Source organism: Vidua chalybeata, chromosome Z (genome assembly GCF_026979565.1).
Source record: "Vidua chalybeata isolate OUT-0048 chromosome Z, bVidCha1 merged haplotype, whole genome shotgun sequence".
NCBI lineage: Eukaryota > Metazoa > Chordata > Aves > Passeriformes > Viduidae > Vidua > Vidua chalybeata.
The window spans coordinates 52,097,768-52,118,655 of NC_071570.1; the positions used below are offsets into that span (position 1 = coordinate 52,097,768).

At 38.1% G+C, this 20,888-nt stretch overlaps 1 protein-coding gene across 1 annotated transcript in view; it reads left to right on the forward strand.

Moving 5' to 3' along the window:
* The window catches only part of SVEP1 (sushi, von Willebrand factor type A, EGF and pentraxin domain containing 1), a 116,625-nt gene that overhangs the window by 39,291 nt on the left and 56,446 nt on the right, over nt 1-20,888 (forward strand). The window contains exons 6-17 of the mRNA XM_053932392.1: nt 3,429-3,608; nt 7,841-8,038; nt 10,410-10,528; nt 11,759-11,888; nt 12,513-12,620; nt 12,846-12,977; nt 14,261-14,455; nt 15,453-15,574; nt 17,156-17,264; nt 19,179-19,367; nt 19,699-19,932; nt 20,446-20,607. Coding sequence (XP_053788367.1) covers nt 3,429-3,608; nt 7,841-8,038; nt 10,410-10,528; nt 11,759-11,888; nt 12,513-12,620; nt 12,846-12,977; nt 14,261-14,455; nt 15,453-15,574; nt 17,156-17,264; nt 19,179-19,367; nt 19,699-19,932; nt 20,446-20,607 — 1,878 coding nt within the window. The remainder of the gene's footprint in view (nt 1-3,428; nt 3,609-7,840; nt 8,039-10,409; nt 10,529-11,758; nt 11,889-12,512; nt 12,621-12,845; nt 12,978-14,260; nt 14,456-15,452; nt 15,575-17,155; nt 17,265-19,178; nt 19,368-19,698; nt 19,933-20,445; nt 20,608-20,888) is intronic.

Sequence of the window (20,888 nt, forward strand, 5' to 3'; positions counted from 1 at the left end):
CATTGGAAGGATATTTTTTGGCTTTGTTTGTGCTGTTGTCCATCATACTGAAGACTTCTAATAAAAATAAAAAAATACTAAAAAAAAAAAAAAATAAAAAAAAAAAACACACAAAAAAAAACCCCACAAAAAACTAAAAATCCCACTGTTACATGTGCTGGATCTGCTAGTCTTGATTCACTCAGACTATGAAAGGGAGCAAGATCAAAGGCATGGTTTATAGCTGTCTTGTTAATCCCAAGAGTATTTTATCACATAAATTAGGAAGAGGAGAGGGAAGGAAAATCCCTTTCCGCTGCTTTGGATTTTGACATTAAATACTCCTTAGTTCTTTTGCTAGCTAAAATCTGCTTTGCTATTAGAAAGTGATTAATGCAGTCATATGTCATGTAATTAACAGTGACCCAGGGGAAAAAAAACTGCAAACCCCATATTTGATCCAGAAAAAAATTATTATTAGCAACCCCAGAGCAAGCAGAATATACTGTTGTTGCTGTTTTCACTGTCTTTTTGGAAATGTTTCTTGGTCATGGAAAATGTGTTACTGATTAGAGGATGGGCTGGTGTTTAATGCTGGAACCATGTCCGAGGTAACATGTGCTCAGGTCCAGGTTTTTGCCAGACCCATGCTGAGACACTGAATAAGCACAAACATTGAAACACTTGAGGAGGCAAGAGCACTACAGCTGTGTAGTCCTTCCAGAAGAAATGGCTAGACAGCAGGTAGTGAAGGGACTGCCTTCTTTGTGGGCACATTAACAGTGACAAGAGTCTCTTCAGTGCTCTTAATTAATTCAGGCTTCCTAAGTAGTAGAGTTTGGTAGAATTTGCTTCTTTTTACTGCAGATTGGGTATTTCTATGTCTGTAGAAACCTTGAAAGAGCAAGCCTACTTTCTTGTGGATAATGCACTTGAGATTCAGCTGTAAATATGTTTTTCCTACTCCCCCTACTAGAAATAAGATACAGCATATTATAAAGCTGCTCTGAAGCTCAGAGTGCCTCACAAAATGAGCATTTCAAGACCATTTTTAAATGCACTTCTTAAAGAATGCCTATGTATATGCAAGCACAAGAGTACTAATACCTTCAGAAAGTAAATGTGAGACAGTAGTAATGTAAAGATAGATTAGATACATCTAGATGGCTAATTTTCCTTCTTTCTTATCCCATATACATAGGTTTTGCTACTTTTTTCCCACTTAAGTGCCACCATAGCTATTTTTTTTAAAAAAAAGATATTATTTAACATGTGTTGGTTTTAGCTTTCAGAGGCTGTGTAGTTAGTGATAATTATAGAGCTGGCTTGCATCTGAAGCAGCATTCAGCCTACATGCCCATTAATTAGTCTGAGGTGTCTAGTGGTGTCCACTTGTGTGCAGAGTAAACAATTACTGGAGAAAGGAGAGGTTGCCAAGTTGGTTTTTCTTTGAGTGCATTTGTAGAGATCGAGTTTTGCCTCCCACCTGACAGGAGCAATTTAATTGGTAAAATCAGCTTCCCAAATCACAGCAGAGAAGCAGCTCTCTGAAACCACCCATCACCAGAGGATGCCCTCCTGCCAACAAGGTAAACAGAAGCTGTGGAAAACATGGAAGTGAGAAGAGAGATCCTCTTGTGAAGAAGGGATGAGAGGCTGGGAGAGCTGGACCTGTTTATTCTGGAGAAGACTGAGAGGGGATCCTACCAATGTGTATAAATATCTGAAGAGGATGGAGCCAGGCTCTTCTTGGTGGTGGCAAGCAATAGAACAAGAGGCAATGGGCAGAAACTGATGCACAGCAAGTTCCACCTGAGTATAAGAAAGAACTTCTTTGCAGTGAGAGTGACTTAAGCACTGCAATAGGCCACCCAGAGAGGCTGTGGAGTCTCCCTCAGTAGAGATACTCAAAGTTGTCTGGACACAATCCTGCACAATGTGCTCTAGGATGAGCAATGTAGAGCAGAGAGGTTGCACTAGAAATGCTCCAGTGGCCCCTTCAAACCGTACCCATTCTGTGATTCTGTGAGTTTAGGGAACTGCAGTTTTGGTTGTATTTTTGAGCAATCACACCATTTGCCCTTATTTTATCCCTCTTTTGAACATACTGAACAGTATCTGCCAACTTCAGCTGAGATCAGTTTTAAATCAGAGTTTTCCGCTCATTTTGGAAAGCCAGCAGCTGGTTATTGGTGAATCATCATCATCACATACTCATGTCCAGACAGTAGATAGAGCTTAGCTACTTGAAGGACCCGAAGGCCAGGTAGTGTGTATGTAGTTCAGAGTTTTGTCTGGAGGGGATCAAGGACACAAATGCTGAAGCATTGCATCCTAGCTGAAAAGGAATTGCACTGAAAAAGCAGTACAAAGGAAAGAGGTCCTACTATAAAATCTTGGGTTATGACACTGAAACAAAGAACATAAACCCAGGTCATACTATTGCTACATTTTTCTTACTTTTTCTTACTACGATCATCCATCTCTTTTGGGATCAATCTTAATTGTAGAGTATCTTTGTGCTAGATTGCAGCATCAGCATTCAGTAGTAAAACCGTAAGACAATCTGATGCTCACTCTTCACTTCCCTGCTTCCCTTTTGGCATACACATCCTGCACAGGACTGCATTCTCCTTGGAATCCCACTGCTTTCAGTGTTTGCAAGAGATTACAGGAGAAAAGCCTTTGTGCTGAGCAGCAGCCAGGACTGTCTCCATGCCTGACACCTGAAAGGGTCTCTTTTGTATCAGCAACAACCTGATTTGTTCCTTTTCATCTCTCATGGACCTGATATACAAGCCATATAAACAGCTTGTATTCCTTCCTCCTCTCTCTGTCTCCTCCAGCATGCTGAGCATCTTCTCTTCTGATTTGCTGCAGCTTACCTGTGTGTATATTCTGTGAATACAGTCCAGAGTGCCTGAGAAAATTCCTGAGTACTGGGACACTGTCATCTAACCTGTTCATAAGCTCTTAGCCTGTTCCCTGGTGTGTACTCAGCCCATACCAGCCTGCCAGTTCAAAATCCCCCCAAAATTCTCAGATGTTGTTGGAGACTAGAAACTCCCAAGAACACACACTTTTTCACAGGATTCCATTTGCCTTCAGCTGTCCTGTTTTGAAGGCTGATAGACATTACTAGCTCAGGCTGCACACTGTGTACCAGATACACAGTTAGTTTGCTAGTTTGAACTTATGTCAATACTTAGGTGAGCTTGGAAGTGTGTGCCCAACCTCATACATTCTATGTTGGAGTGTTTCACGAAGAGGAAGGTGTCAAGCCTTTGAAAAAAATCTACACTGTACTAGCTCTATTTTCTCAATTCATACAAACTACTGTAACTAATGTACAAGACAGTATCTCTCCTACCTCTGAAAAACTGGGCAAAGTGGTGTAACTCCAATGATAATCAGTGCTGAGAGTGAACCGGTGTTTTTCCCCTTTGCAGTGCGAACATGTCCCAGACTTCAGTCTCCTCAAAACGGACACATTAATTGTTCAACAGATGGTATTTCCTACAAGACAGTATGTTTTGTGACCTGCAATGAGGGCTATGAAATTGAAGGAAACAGTAAACTCACCTGCCAGGGAACCTCTCAGTGGGATTCAAAGGAGCCAAAGTGTGTGGGTAGGTATCTGATCTAACTTTGTCTATGCTGTCACAAGTGAGAAATTGTTCATATTTTAATAACTAAATGAAGCTAAGACATGAATGAGAATTTGTCAATGGATGTTTTATACACATCTTAGAAGCTGGGGAAGGGCAAAGGAATTTGTAAATGGAGAAAGTGGACAGAGTATCATTTAAATACAGCGTGGACTGGTGATTACTGAAAGGCTGCTGTATCTCGTTAGTGTCAGACACTGTCACACAAGAAACATAGAAGCAGTAAGTCTAGGGATTAAATATGAACAACCAGCAGTTTGAGTTACCATAATAAAGCTAAAGTTGGTCTGCAGGCAAGGAATAGCTTATGTTAGCCAGGCACTGTGAGTGCCAACTAAAGATGCAGCAGTTGTCACTTTTGCTGGACTCACAGCAAGGAAATAAGAGTTTACACAAGTTAGGAACTAAACACCTCTAAGTCAGGATTCAGAGGTCACGCCAGCTGTGCAGGGATAGGTAGGTATGTATTGCTGTTCCAAAAATAAAGGACTGTATATTTCAGAATTATCTGTTTAGGACTACTGGCAGGTACTGAATAACTTTGGAAAGGAAGATGATGAAATACAGTTGAAACACTTCCAAACATGGACTGAAGGGGAAAAAGAAAAAAGTGAAAGTCTAAAGTCTGCCAATACAGAAATTGAAACAGTGCTGACTAAAGTCAGGGTGAAGTATATGTCACCTGGATCCAGTAAATGCAGTGCCAGTAGTGTGACTTCACTTGAAAGTCTGGCTATTTCTTTACTGTTTTATTACAGTCTTTAAAATGTGGACTTTGTGTGAGACAAGCGTAAATTTCTAGCTGTAAGTACATTCTCTGAAATTATGAAAATAATCCACAAGAAATAATTTAACAAGACAGTTTGCTAAGAGATACTAATCTTTCTCCTGTTAAAATCAGTGGAAAAACTTCAATTAACTTCAAAAGGAAGGGACCCTGAAATCCGGTTGGGATATTATAATTAGAAGATTAACCATATTCATCAGTTGAATTCATCCTTCCTAGCTTAGCATTTTGATTAATAAAATCCAGCTTTACTCTCTATCAGAAGATTTCTTCACACCATGCAATATTGCCTCCGTTCCTGGATTACCCATGGCAATATCTTGTGTTTTGCTGAGTCTGAAAAATTTAGTGAGAAAGTTACCTTTGATTGTCAGAAAGGAAAGAATGTTAGCTAGGAAGCATCTCTGCTGCTTCTTGTGACTGGTATCTAGAACAAGCTTGCTGAAACTCTGGTTCAATATACGTGTGTGGAGTTTTGTTCAGGGCGAGGTGTAAATCAGAACACTAATATTGTATCCTCCTCTTGAAGGTTGAAGCTACCCTTTGTACCCATTTTCTGAATGATCATCATTGTCATGGAGGTATTGTCTGTTAATTTTAGTCCAAATAGCTCCTAACTATTATTTACAGTCTGCTGTATAAAAGGTACTGGAAATCCTGCTGTATTTAGGCATTTGCAATTGATAATTTATTGATTTAATATGCTTCTGTTAGAAAACTGAAATGGACTTGTCTTCAGTCTGTTACCTTGAAACAGATTTCTTGGACGTCAGGGTATCCTTCTAGCTGGTTTTCTGAATACTTTTGGGTTTGATTGCTCATCAGTGCAAAATTTTCCGTATTTGCAAGTTAGCTCACTGAGACTGTACCACAGCCATGTGTAACCCCAACTGACACTGTGCCATAACATTTCCTGGATTGTTTACAGTCACGTCTGTGGGGTCTTTTGTCATGCATCTGTTTCCAAGAGACTGGAAGGTAATGCAAGTTTGGATATTACATATGTTTAAAATTTTTGTCTTTTTCATTAAAGATGTTGTTAACAATGAGCTACTTCTGAGGAGGCTACATGTATTTTATAGATGTCTGACAAACAAGATATCTGCTTAAAAGGGGGAGCTTGGTCATTTGTCCAGTTTGAGGAGAAAAAAAACAAAACTATGAAAGCTCCATAGTCATATTCTTGTGTTTCCTACCCATTGGCAAAAGTTTAATATCTATCACTTTAAAATAAATAAATTTTGGAAGATGCTTTTCTCCCTCTTTGTTCAAGGTTTAGCGAAGTAAAAATACAAATGACATCCAGGGCGTTAATGCCATCTAGCGTTGAAAGAATTACTAGCTCACACTCCTGGTTGCAGCTGGCCAGTTTTATTCCTGAAGCAATCTTGGCAAAGGGATTGAAGGAAGGAGGCATGATTTGCTTTGTAATCTTCTTATTTGTTCCTTTTGATGTTGAGAATTATAATACAGTGTTGTGTTTCATCACAGGTGCTTGCAGGTGAAAGCAGGTTCTTGTGTCTCCATAGAAATACTCCTCTATTAATTCCCTATCAATATAACTAATGTTATGGATATCCCTCTACCCTTAATGAATTCCAGACTTTTGGATCAGCTTGATCAAATTCTGGAGTTGAGCACAGATAAAAAAATCTAAACAACACTACTACAGTTGCTTTTCCTGGTAAAACTTACTTAAAAGAAATTCCCTTTTGCTAGATATACCAAATTTTATTCTGATTTTTGTCAGACATTTCAGGATTGTGCTATAGTTGGATTTTTCTACTATAGCTGGATGTGTCTCAAGCAAGAGGCCCAGCTGGTTTTGCTGCCCAGAGAGCTGCAACTTTCTCTGCTTTTCATGCTTACATGTTTCAGTTTCTCTACTTGTTCCCAGAGTAATATACATTTTAATGCTTTTAACTTCCCTCTACAAATATAGTTTTTAAAATTTTTGATATTTTTGCTATTTGTCAGTTACCTTCATGTGGTGAGCAAACAAAACTTAGAGATTGGGGTTTTTTCCCCTGATGGAGCTGTTCCACTTGCAGAGCCAACAGTATCTGCCTGAACTATAAAAATGTGTTAGAAGTGTTTGTGACCTGTGCATCCTATTGGAATGAAGTGCAGTTTTAATTGCTTGGGCTTTTAAGCATTTCAGCATTAAGGGTTTAAATTTCAGAAAATACATAGAATGTTTAGAATCTTTAAATTTTTTTAATGCATAAAAACCAATTTTCAGTTACTTGCTGTGTGTTATGGGAAAGGAGGGGAGAGAAAAGGAATGTGAAGTATTTTGAATGTGAATCACTTTTGTGTCATTGAACCATTGTTCAGTAGAACTTCCCCTCTGTGTAGCTGGGTTGGGTTAGTTTTTGTGTTCTCTTGGTGTAAAGACCTGTCTGATTGCTACACTGACAAGTTATAAAGAATTACAAGCCTTCTCATTAGCTCTGAATAAGGGAGTGTGTTTGTGTGTTTGCCTATTATCTGTTTTAAGAAACAGTACTGAAAGTGTGCAACCTGCATTCATGAGATACCCCTTTTTGCCCCTTTGTTAATGTCTCCATATTTGAAGTAAAAATAACAGTCCTAAAAACAACAGCTTAAGAATGAAACAGAGCTTTCATGAACCTGTTTAAACACTTCATGGTTTTTGCTTTGATGCAAATTGTCTTCAGGTTTTGTTGCGAACCCTATTAATAGAATAGTTCAAAACTTCTTTTAAAACCTTCAGGCAACCATCAACCCTCCCTGATTTTACGGAGCTCAGCTGCTTCCTGTGGTCACCCTGAGTCTTTCCAGCTGTTTTGAACACAGACAAGATCAAGTGCAATTTAATTTGGTTTGGAATGCAGTAAGCAAAATCATGTGTCATATCCCTAACCTATAAAGAGTTCATGGCAAAGTATCCTTCTTCTTCTCCCTTATTTCTTCTTCTCCCTTCTCCTTATTTCAAGATAGAGTATACAAGATATAGAAAGCTACAGATACCTCTTCAATTCCCTCTCTCCTGCTATGGTCTAGTTTTCATAGAAGCAAGGAAATGCAACTAAAAAGCAACCATGAAAGATGAAGTTGTAAGGAAAAGAAAAAGGCAAATCTGTAGATTGAGATATAGTGGATCTGCATGAAAATTACCATGTTTTGGTTTCAGTGAAGAGCATGAGCAAGAAAACAGAAGACCTGATAAACTGGCTGCTTTTTACTTCAGTCAGAACTGAAAGTCAAATAGCAAAGTTTCATCAGGTTGTAATGTTTTGGTGCACTCATACCCTTACAGACTCTTGAAAAGACCGTATATTTTGTGTTCCCACTAATTTTCCATATGACTTTATTTGCAGGTTTTTTGAATGTGTACTTTGTGTATGTCAGTTATAAGTCATGTTCTACTGCTGTCTTGTAGAAAAGCGTTGTCCTATCCTCCAGAAACCAGCAGGTGTGACAGTTGTCCCTCCCAGTTGTGGGCTGGAGCCTGCTGTTTCTGGGACTGTGTGCCAGCTGAGCTGTCCCCAAGGATTCATCTTGTCTGGAGCTAGAGAAGAAATAAGGTGCATTTCATTTGGGAGATGGAGTGCAAACATCCAGGAGGCTCTGTGTAAAGGTAGAGACCAGCACAAAATCGTGTCTGTGTATACATGAGTGCAGAATTGAAGGCAAGTACATAGCAAATAACTGAGTGAGGACACACTTGGAGTGGGGAAAGCACAACTTGAATAGTGTGTAAGAAGTATTGCCTGTACCTTTACAGCTTACCTCTCAGATTTACTTGTAGTTTGTTATAAAAATGTGGAGTTCAGAGGTCCCTTGAGTGTGATCTTGTAGAACATCATCAACTTCCTCTCCTGGGCTCCATCTCTCTTTTGTTAGGAAGCTGCCTGAGATAAATTTGAAATTTCAAAGTAGAGGTGAAAGCTCATAGCTTAAAGATATTCAAAGTGGAACCCACACTTCTAATAAAATAATAATGGTAATAATATCATTACTGTTTTAGCACAAGTTTATGTAAACCCTGTAGTCCGAGCAGAACTGTAAAGGCTGTGTAAGGCCTGGCTGATAGACAGACTATAGAGAAATGTTCATTTTAGCTGTCTTTGAGTGGCTACAGCTGTTGACATGCCTCAAGCAACAATCCAGGAGAGTTAAGGCCAAAATTCACTAACATTGAGTGTATTGGCTGACACAGAATGTAAAGCTGGGCAGGAGAAAGTGACATGCATTTCAGTATAGTTCTGCCATATTTACCCACCTCTTCTAGAAGTGCTTGTTTATTTATTCCCTTATACACAAGCATAACTGTACTGGAAAGGGTCTGGCTTTGGATTACAGTAGGATAAAAACAGGAGTATCTCTGGGAATATGCTCTTCACCTCTTCATGAACTATTGTGCTCTGAGAATTATTTCTTTCCCCCCAGACTGGGGCCCTTGCCAGCCACTGGGTGATGGAACAGTACAGAAAACAGTTACACCAGTCATCATGCCAGGTCACTACAGAAACTGAGGCTTTTTTTTCCTCTGTACAGCCCAGGAAGATTTTGTTTCTCTCTTTAAACATACTATTTTGTTTCTCTCTTTAAACATTCCTATTTTGTGATGTTCCACATTGTTTTTCTGAATATCTTGTGTAAACCTGGGCCAAACCACAGTTTTTAATATTTGATGGGATCCCAGCACAAGCTGAAGTATTTAGATCACGATAAAACAGCATGGCTTTGGTTCAAGCTTTTAGAAATTACCAGTGCATAAACCCCTAATGTAGGAGGCACTGAGAAACTATGAAGCTTATTCTTTTTGAATAAAAATAAACAGTTGTATTTCAATTGCTTTCATTCTTGTTATTGTCTTTCTCTGTTTTGCTGCCAACATATTTGGCCAGTTCAAAAGAGCCATTTTCTTTCTGACTTATTTATTATTAGCCTTTTTAGAGAATTTCACTTTTAAGTGGAATTTGCCCCAGCCTGAAGGCTGTGGTCAAGGGAGTGTGAACCATAAGTGGTAGTTATTTATAAGAGTGCATTTCTAATAAAATTTTCATTTGAATGAGTTCAAAGGAAGGCAAAATCACATGTATTTATTGCTTTGTATTCTTAATTATGTAATTTAATTGCCTGAGATATGTTTTTACTGGAACTATTTCATAACAAAAATATAAGTGAAATAAGTTCTGAGTTGTTTTAAAGCCTCTTGAGCATAGATGAGTTCAGAGCCAAATGTATCCTTGTCTTATGATTCTAGAGTCCATTTATCAAGAACTACAGCAATAAAATAACCTGACCACAAATGTTTTGGGGGGGCCTGTGCCAGGGAACTGAAGAAGTACTTAAAGTTTGTCAGAGATACTTGAGGTGTAGATGGTGGTGGTGGTGTTACCCATATTGTACCACCAGTCCTCTGGAACCATCTGACATTGTCACATGTCACAAGAAGACTCCATTTGTCCTACATGATACCTTGTAATAGGAGTTTATTAAGCAACTGCTGCCTGAATTCTTGACATTGTTACTTTTAAGTCAGTTCCACAGCATGCTCCAGAGAATTTGAGTCACTATTGTCCTGTTTATAGTATCTATATCATGTCACAACTACTTTCAGGTTTTTTTTAGTCACTGACTATCAGAAACAAGTGTTTTCATCTGTATGTGTCCTGTGTCTGGACAGGGAAATGATGGAGAAGGAAGGGATGGGTAATAAAAGAAACAAAATTATTCTTATTTATTACTTGGGATTTGGTTCTGTGTAGAAACCAGAATATCATTGTGTTCAGTGATAAACAAAAATACAGCAAAAATCAGCCCTTTCCACAGGAAAATTTACTATTCATGTGTGAATCTCTAGGAAAGAATTCCGAAGGGGTAGAGACAGGAAGTTTACAAAAATCTTACATTTCTATTAAAAAGAGTACAAAAAAGAGTGATTATAAGGTTTTACTTCTGTTGTACCACATATAAAACCAGATTGTCTTTTTCTGGTTCAGATATTGAAGCACCTCAGATTCACTGCCCAGACAATATTGAGACTGTGACTCTGGAACATCATAACTCTGCTAATATCAGCTGGCAGGTACCAACAGCTAAGGATAACTCTGGTGAAGAGGCAAGTCAAAATCTGTATCTGTTTAACTGGAGGCAATCTGTCTGATTTCAATTAATTTTATTGTCCTAGAATTTCTTTCTTCTCATAAGCAGAAGAAAAATCTCCTAGAAAGTTTGTATCTTGAGAATTCAGCATTTTCTGTCCTAGAGTTATACTATCACAGAACACTGCATGGAGTGTCAGTGCATGAAACCTCATATGGTTAATTTATGTGGTCAAAAGAAAGAATGTGCTCTTGTTTATAATATGAAGACAGCTGCTTTAAAAATGATCACTTAGAATGTGAAGAAGTTTAATAAACTCGTCTCAGAAGGAAGTAAACCAGTTCATTAATCTAAAGGGCTAACAAGTACACACTGTGATAAGTAAAAACTAATTTCAGCTTCCTGGGTGAGAAAAAGAAATCTGATTTTCTTGTGCAGGGTTCAGAAATGTGGCCATTGGCTACTATGCATGTCAGGGTGTCTGGAAAAGGAGTTACCAGGAAAACTTGCTTCAGAGTTGTTTCATAAAGAGCAACATTCCCTACAGGCTCAGGCATGATCAAGTTACAGCAACTGAATGCTTTATCAGGAGTCAGCAGAACAGTGAGTCTGTATGTACGTTTAATGCACGAGTTTTTTGTGCTAGGAACCTGAGCTATCCCAGTAAAAGAGATTTAAGTTCACACATTATTTTCTTTGGCGTAGCTACGGTCAGGTATTACAGCTCTGCTGACACAGGGTCATTCACTGAAGTGTAGAAGTCAAGTGCCATACTGAAGCATCTGTGGGCTATTAACTCATACACATACATAGATTAAAACTGGGCATGTGAGTACTTATGGTCCACAACTGTCTGCTCCACTCCTCTCCCAGGTCTGCTGCCCTTGCAGTTGGAGAACTGTCAGCAGACAAAACAGGTTCTAAGTTGACATAATGTGCCTTCAGTCCCCTTTGACAAACAAGGGTCAGTATGGAATTTTCTTAATGCACAGTGCTGTAATCTGCACCAGGTCAGGGTCATGATCCTGACTTAGGGAATCTGTGTTGCCATAAGGAAGGCAGACTTAAGAAGGGACATAGAGCACTCTGTTGTAAAATCTGTCGTCATTACTTTGAGAGGCTATTTGAATTCAGAATGAGCAGGCTTGACATTGAAGGATTGATATTCTGTCCACTCTTTGAAACATGAATATTATGATTAGTAACCAACTTTGGCTTTTAAATAATTAGTGTTTTCCTATAACAGGTCTCAGTTCATGTTGCCCCAGCTTTCATACCACCATTTCTTCTCCCAATTGGCAAAGTTGACATTACTTACACAGCAACTGATAAGTCAGGCAATGAAGCAAGATGCACATTCAATATCAAGGTTATTGGTAAGTGTTGGTAAAAATCACTGGGAAGGCTGTCTGTCATGGCTGAAGCCTTTTTATTTGTGCAGAAAGAGACTGTGTGCAGTTATAAGCCAAGGAATATTGTCATCTCCATAAAGGCTTTGCATCTCCATAAAAGCTTTGCATATGTGCAGTCACTGCTTGCAATGTTCAGTTCAGGGTGTATTTTATTCTGCTGTTCTTTCTAATTGTTAAGATTTCTCCTCACACTGGTTTATCAAATGCATTATTGCATTGTTAGTCATTGCCTTCCATCATAAATCTCTATTTAATTCTTGAAAGACTCCAACAAGTTTCCAAAGTTTATAAACATTGCACCGATGCAAATCACTATTCAAGTATTTCTGTCAGACAGTTGTGTAATTCAGGTGTCCTGCAGGTAGTCCAAGCTTTGCTCTGGAGAAGACAAACACTGAAGAAACCATGAGTTCAGCAGAATAATTACTCTTATTCATTCACTGAGCATCTTCCAATTGCAGCAGCTTCCAAGTGTTCACCTTTGTTGTATCTTCCGATATGAAATTAAAGTTGCTGTTCTGGGTATGTTATTTGAGTGTGGCAGTAGTTCTGCAAGCTAATGTCATGCCATCCTTTCAAATTCTACAGATGCCGAACCTCCTGTAGTTGACAGATGCAGATCTCCACCACCCATACAAGCAGCAGAGAATGGCTACCCAGCAACATGGGAAGAACCAGAATTTTCAGACAATTCAGGTGAGATAGCACTCTCCAAAACATACATGAGACAGTGGAAGGCTAGAGAACTCCACCTGTTCACCCTTGATCCCTTGGAGTTTGAGATTTGCTGAGGTTCCTTTTACTCAGATATTTTTAAATAATTTGGAAGATTTGCTGCCATTTCCTTTTCCATTTTTCAAAGTTGGGTATGAGTAACACTTTTTCTTATCGATGCTTTAGGTTATCTTTTGACTCTTCCAGGTGGTCCACTGACTGTCACTAGGAGTCATGCACCTGGAGACCTCTTCCCCAGAGGACAGACAACAATCCAGTACACAGCTGTGGATCCTTCTGGCAACAACAGGACATGTGAGATACACATTGTCATCAAAGGTGCGTTGTCTTCAGATTCTGGCCAAGACCTGGCATTGTTTTAACTGAATATCATAAAGGATTCAAGGTTGCTCCACCTCCTTGTTTACTTATTCCCATTTTATATTGCGGTAACTTGAAGGCAGTCAAAATATTTGCTAGTACCAACAAATAAATTGTTTATGACTGAATCAGCACAGCAGTGAATTTGGTATTATAAATTCAAATTACATACAAAAGCATCGAAATTATGATTCATTAAGCAGTAAAACTTACAATTTTTGCAATACTGTGTAAAATGTATTAATAGGTATTACTCAAATCTTGCTCCAAATCTGTAGTTAAAAGGAATTTTCTGAGAATTTTTCTCTAATTGCATGGAAATACTGCAGCAGATAATAAAACACTCTTTAGATTTTGGAATATGCTTGTACCTATAGATATACTACTGCATTTTGTTTATTGCATAGAGATCTCTTCCCCACAGTTCATTTCCGCATTAAAAATCAAAAAAAAAAAAATTTGGCAGATCAATTATTAAGAATGGAAAATCTATTTGATATCTGCTTTCTAGTTTCTATGTCTCAGTTGGACACCTATGTAAAATATCTGTTAGTGAAGAGAGAATGTAAAATCATACAGACTGCTTATAGCTTTATATTTTGGTTATAGGTTTCAGGAAAGGTAAGTTGCAAATGAGCATGCTAGTCTCTGATTTGCTCTAAATCTCAGCAAGAACCAGCCAGTGCTTAGAACTGGCATTGTATCAATGTCTATACCATCTCAGATGTTTTGTGGTTTGGTGTTTGTGACATAGTATTTACAGACGTTCACAATTTCCTTCACAGCTGGCCTGAAAAATTAATCATAACTGAGGTCATGAGGTAATCCTAAGATGATTCAAATGAATTCATATGTTGTTGTGAGGGTCCAGAATGGATAATGTTTAGTTTCAGAGTTCAAGATGGTTTATAGTTTATAGTTTACTAGAATTCATTGTATAAAGTTTGTATGAATTAGATTGATGTTTTATATTATTTTAGTAAATAGGTTTTCATATGTATAACTTTTTTTTTAAGTCTTCATGTTTCTGGTTTTCTGATTGCAATAGCAGAATTTGAGAATTATTTAGCAATAGCCTGATCCTGACTTATGGATATAGCAAGTAATGTTTCCACAAACTTCAACAGAGGCAAGATCAAGTCAGTACTAAATACTTCTAAAAATCCTATCAGGGCTGTTTTCATGCAGGATCACTTATTTCACCACATTAACCAATATATAAATCTTTGTATTTTTCACAGGTTCTCCCTGTGATATTTCGTTTGAGCCTGTGAATGGTGATTTTGTCTGCACATCAGATGAAGCAGGAGTTAATTGCACATTGCGCTGTGCAGAGGGTTACAGCTTTTCAGAAGGATCAAGTGAAAACTACTATTGTGCATATGATGATGGTCTTTGGAAGCCACCTTATTCTCCACAGTGGCCTAGCTGCTCTTGTAAGTCTTACTGTTACTAGAATGGATCTGCAACTCATGAAACACTAAATTTAATGAGAAAGCAAATGAAAATATTTTAGAATATCTGACTTCTATTCATTTATAACAAATATGCTCTGTCCTCTGCCTCTGAATTGCTACAAAGATGGTGAAATAATGTTTGGAAGTCTGTAAATATGTTTTTTCAGAAGCTGTCTAAATCACAAAAATAGCAGTGAAAAAATAGCAAAGATGGCAAAGCAAACAGGTTAATTGAAACAGTTTGCTAAGAAACACTATCAGTGTATTTTTAATAGGAATACAACAGTCTTTGCAACTTCCTGATTGAAATGCACAGTGTGTGCTTTGCTTACATATCTAATTACCACCAGATTAGAAGAGCTTATGTGCTCTCTTCGAGAGGGACATATGCAAAACTTCAGTGGTGGAATTTTGCATGTTTAGTGACATTTTTATAATAAATGTATTAGAACTACATTTGAAGCCAGTCTTGGTACCATGTTGCATCTGCTTCCATCAGAGTCAATTTCTTGGTTTCAGCAATAAAAGATCAATGTTTCAGCTATGAACAAACTAGAGTTATGTTTCAGAGCTGCCAATTCAAAATCCATAACTTGGACACTTCAGAACTTTGCTTAATTTCTCGATGAGAATTTTTATATTTAGTCTAGCAGCATTAGACATAAGGCTTTCATATTTATTGCTTTCCTCTCAGAAGTTAGCATGGAGTTTGGTTGACAGTTTGTAGTTTTCTTCCATTAAGAAAAAGCTGAAGTAGAAAAGTTACCTGAGTTTTAATTTCTTTTAACTTTTCCAGTAAATTTCATGCCTGCCAAAGGGTCATATCATTTGCTGAGAAGTAAGTGATCCATTTGGATTGCTGATTCAAAGACTGTATTTACATTCTTATATTTCAGTTTTAGCCTAAATTGTCTTGATTTTAGTTCTGAAACTCTTGCACTGATAAGTAAAAATTTATTTCTCCAACATTTTTCAGTAAATCGTTTTGCAAATCATGGATTCAAATCCTTTGAAATGCTCTACAAAGCAACACGATGTGACGACAACAATCTTCTAAACAGCTTTACTGATGCATTTCAGAGTGCACTTGGTAAAATGGTAGGTTAGTAAATACTCCGTCCCTTTGCACACTTCTTGAAAAATATTGTTACTTTTTCCAAATAACTAATTTTCTACAAGAAAATTGACAGCAGAAGCCTGTAAGTTAAATCTGAGCTTTTTCAGAGGGTGATAAGTTATTTTTAAAAATAAAGATGATTCACTGACATTTTAGTGTAATTCAGTTTGGTCTTCAATGTGGACTTGAACAGGACAGAATTTATGCAAGTATCCAAGATTTTCAGTAGGCTTCCAAAGAGAACTTGTGTAGTTTTGAAACCCCCAATCAATTGTCCCCTCAGTGTTGTTTTTCAAAGTCAGATGTGATCATAAAATAAATGCATAAAATAAATGCATAACCAAATAGTATGAATTAACACACATATGTACAAATGGATTCATTCCACATTTGGTGTGTACATCCAGGCACTTAAATGCAGTAGCAGTGATCTGCTCAGGTTTCATGAGTTTCTGAGTTCTCACTCTTATCATTAAGAACTGCACAATACTGAATTTGAAGAGGTCCTGTCTTTCTTCTCTGCCATGGCTCTTGCTCTCCACTTCAATATCACAATCTCCCCTGTTAATCCACAAATCTCTCCTCATCTGAAAAGTAGAACAAGCAGAACACTGAGTTCTGATCCCAGGAGTGGATGTCCAAGCCTGGTGCAACATCATTTTTCCAGTGGAGAAAACTGGGCAACTACATGTGTTTTTTGCAGAACACAGCCCATATTCTAATAAAAGGTTGTCTATTAACTAAAAAACATTGTTAGCACATACAAATAATGGTCAAACTCCTGCAACTTTGGAACATATGTCAGTAACACTTGTCAAATGGCTGAAAACTTAAGCGACATGTCTAACACTTGGACATAAATGTCTGCTACTCTCTTGCCCTGATTCAGGTTTGTTCTTTCCAGTAGAGAAATATTGACTGGTTTTATTTCTGTCGCTTTCCCTGGTACCACCAGGTTCCAGTGCTTGGACTGTTCCTATTGGCAAGAAAAAGATAATAAGAAAAAATGAGTAGTGGCCTTTCCAAGCATTTACATCAAAATGCAACCGTCTTGAAAAACATTCAGAAAGGCTGTTTTGAATATGCTTATTCCTATTCCAAAGAATTTGAAGAAGGTTTGAAAGCTAGAAAAAAGTAACAGCATTGTTTTTAAACCTGACAAAATTACAAGTAACATAGCTGAAAAAAACACAGGTGCTTTATAAATATGAGTTCTCTACTCCTCTTTGGCAGGGAGAAAAATGCCTGAATTTATTTCTGTATTCTTAGATTTGGCATGCAAGAGTGGTTAATTGTAAGAGTAATGAATTGTCATCTTCTCTTAAAAAAAATATCTATAATGAAGAGATTGTGCTCATGCAAGTTGCTTTCTTATTTCCAAATTGTATCAATAAAACATAGTCTTCTAGCAGACCTCTCTAGGGTTTTAAGAGACATGAAAGGGGAAGTCTAGTCTCACTGGCAGAACCAGTACTTTGCATTGTAATTAGAAGCTTTTATAAGTCAGGGGAGAGGGCTATGTGGGTTTATGTTTTTAAAGTTATTCTTCTTTATGTTGAAAGGTCCCGTCATTCTGTAATGATGTTGATGATATTGACTGCAGATTGGAAGATCAGACACAGAAACACTGCTTGGAATATAATTATGATTACGAAAATGGATTTGCCATTGGTAATTATTGACTCCATAGGTTCTTAGCCATCCAGGTTTAAAGCAGCATGATTCCTGCCACAATGTCTTTAGTTAGATGATTTTTTTTTAAGTAACTGTGGTACTCATAAGATAATAAGCAATTACATAAAGGTTTTATAAAAATATTGTGGAACTCTTTGATGTCTTGAATCAATGCTGCTTCCTATGTAGCGTGGAGTAGAATTACCTGGGATGCCTTATGGTGGGGAGGGAAAAAAAGCACACACATGCAGAGTCCTAGAAATTGGACTTGGTTAACCTAGAAAAAAGGATCTTCTTAAAAACATACAGTTTAAAACCAAAATACTGAAAAGCTACAATCAATAGATTTGGAAGTTGTTAAGAAAATGAGGAACATCTGTGATGCCAGTTCAGATCTCCAGAGAATCCTCACTGTGTAAAGCTATAAGCGCTTAAGTTGGCCTATTTGCTATGAAAATACTTCCAGCGTGCAAGGGCAAATTTTGCACCATGACTGTGGCTATATCAGAGTGAAAGCCATAACCACCCTAGTGGTTGTTCCCACTTTGGTTTATGCCAAAGTAAGTTGTCATTTTCAGTCTGTTTTTGAACAGCTTAGTGTCCGTGTTGTACTGCTGTTATTCTTGTCCTTTCTGAGTCCCATAGGGGTGCTGAGAGCAGAAAACCTGAAAGTGGATAACTTACATTACCTATCTTAGCAGGAGACATTTTGGCAGATCCATATCAGAATCTGTCATAGGACTGTGTCTCTTTCACAGGTTTATAGTGGAGTTACTTGGTAGAACTTCCTGCTTATACTCACCTTTTATAATGCTTCATTCTGAGAGCATTTCTTTGTGTTCAGACATGGGGCTGGTCTAGATGTTCACCCTGCAGTTGTCATCAGGGTAAGGATGAATGCTGATGACAGCTGGAACTAATCTGTAAAGGCATGTGGAAAAAACACAGAAATTACAGACATGGAACATAGCATCCTATTCACTTCTGGTTCATGTCAGCCTCTTACCAGAATAACCTTGTTGCTGTTTTTCAGGAATTTCTCATAATTTTACAGTGTGGAAGCAGGAGAGGAGAAGTCTCCTCAAGGCATAAGAGACAGCAGTTTAGAAAATTAGTTGTGTAACAGATGATATTAAACTGTGGGGTTAACTTGTCCTAGTTACCACTGTAAACAAAACATAATCTTGGTGATGCTAACAGGTAATTGGCAGATTTTTTTTTTCCATCTAAATGTCTTTTAAAAAATAATCTAGATCAATGAAATAGACCACATCCCTCTAGACTTAGTAATCATGAAAAAGTAGATTATGTACAGAAAATATTTTGATTGAAATCATGTTAGAGTGATGAAGGACATTAGAAAGGGGTGAATTTGTTTGTAACAAGAAATGCCTGTCAGGGGGTAATACATAGTCAGGGTGATGCCTTTTCTGAGAGTCCAGACAATGTTAGAACTATTCAGAGTTCTTAGAAGAAGATGCAATGGAGACATGGCATAGGCTATGCTGTCTGTAGGTAGGCAAGAAGTGGAATCAAAGGCAATATGGAATTGTTGAAGAAGTTGCTGGCAGGTGAGGGTGGCAGGGAAGGGTTCATGCAAGACAGAGGAAGAAAAATAATTGCAACATGTGACTTTTATAACTACTTCTTTAAAGCTTTGAACTAATTTAACCAGACTCAGGACCCAGTCTAATTTCACCAGACTCAGGACCTCTAGGGTATCAGTCAGAAGTAAGATTTTTTTGTTAGTAAAAATGCAGGTACAGTGACCACTTGTACAGAGTCAAAGCCAACATGTGTCATCCGAAGCTTCAAACAGATGATATTGGAGTTGTATTTTAGAAATAAATAAGGGTGCTTTTTTTCCACATGATGTTGATTTTCTTTTGTTTTTTTCTTAATGTCCCACAGGACCTGCTGGCTGGGGAACAGCAAATCACCTGGATTATTCCTATGGTGATTTTGTTGATGCAGTACAAGGAGAAGACTTATCCAAGCATCTCTCTGCCTCTGTAAAAGCAGCACCTGCTCGGGTCAAAAGGCATAAGCTGAATGTTCCAATGACTGACCAAAAAATCAAGTTAATATTTAACATCACAGGTGAGACAAGACAAAATACTGAACTTCTCTGCTTCCTTCTTTTTAAAAATTGTGTCTCTAATACATTCAGTAAAACTTCTTCAGCTCACAGAAGCCTGGTGAAGATGCAGATGGCAGTTCTCTGGACATATTCATAGCCCCATTTCATCACAGACTTCCTTCTTGGGGGAAAGATCACAGCCTCATTTTCATGGAGAGCTTTGTGCACATAGCCTCCTTTTCACTTTCCATTGACAAGCTTTACTGTTGCACCCTTGATAAGTTCCAGAGTACGCTGGAAGTGCTGACTGCAAAATTTGTGTGTTTTTTGTGTTTGCTGTTTATATTCCAGCTAGCGTGCCACTGCCTGATGAAAGGAACGATACAGTGGAATTGGAAAACCAGAGACGGCTCCTTAAAACTCTGGAAACAATCACAAACAGGCTGAATAGAACTCTCAATAAGGAACCTATGTATTCTTTTCAATTTGCATCTGAACTCATTGTAGCTGACACCAACTCACTGGAGACTGAGAAAGCCTTTCTTTTCTGCAGGCCTGGTTCTGTGCTGAGAGGGAGAATATGTGGTAAGCCAGATAACCTGTTGCTTATGTGTATTTAAAATCCTTTTGCAAAACAAGGTTTTAGAGGATGTTTGCAGAGGGTTATGATTTGACACAGTCCAGTGCTTGTGGTCTCCCATAATAATAAACTGCAAAAATGCTTTGCACAGTTTGACTTCTAGAGGACGTTTATGTTCCTAACCAAGGCCTGTGGAAAAGGGATGCTTTGTACCCAGGATTCCACTCCCAGGGGGAAATCAGACATATCTTTGCTTAGCCATACAGAGAAAAAAGTGCTTGGTATGCAGTCTTTTAACCCTATTAGTCCTGTCAGTGATGTTTAGCTAAGATGGGTATTGGATTCCATTTCTTGTGAATAGTTAAATCTTTGCAGTGTTCCAGATCTCCCTATCTGCTGGGGAACAGAGCCACATTTCATAAAAACATTGTTTGATTAAATGAGAACTCCAGGGGCAAGAGAGGTATGTATGACTTTTCATTCAAAAGGAAACTTAGGTTTCCAATGTTACATTACAGTCAACTGCCCTTTGGGTACCTATTACTCCCTGGAACATCTTACCTGTGAAAGCTGCTGGACTGGATCCTATCAAGATGAGGAAGGGCAGCTGGAATGCAAAAGTTGTCCATCTGGTAGCTATACTGAGTATCTACATTCTAGAAGCATCTCTGAGTGCAAAGGTAGGGACTTTTGTCTTATTCGGACAGACACTTCTGCATTCTTGGTGACATCCTTTTGGACCCCTTGGTCGAAGTACTGGAATGAAGCTAGTGTGTGAAACAAGGAGCAGTCCTAATTGCACCTTAATGCGTATGTATAGGGAAATATCTAACTTTTCATCACTGCTCTACCATGCGAGGTGCCTAGGCAGAGGTTCCAAGAAGAGTTGGCCTTTGATGCTTTGTTTAATTTCTGTCTTTCATTTCTGTATTTCAGTTCTGTGATTGCGTTTTTCAGACAC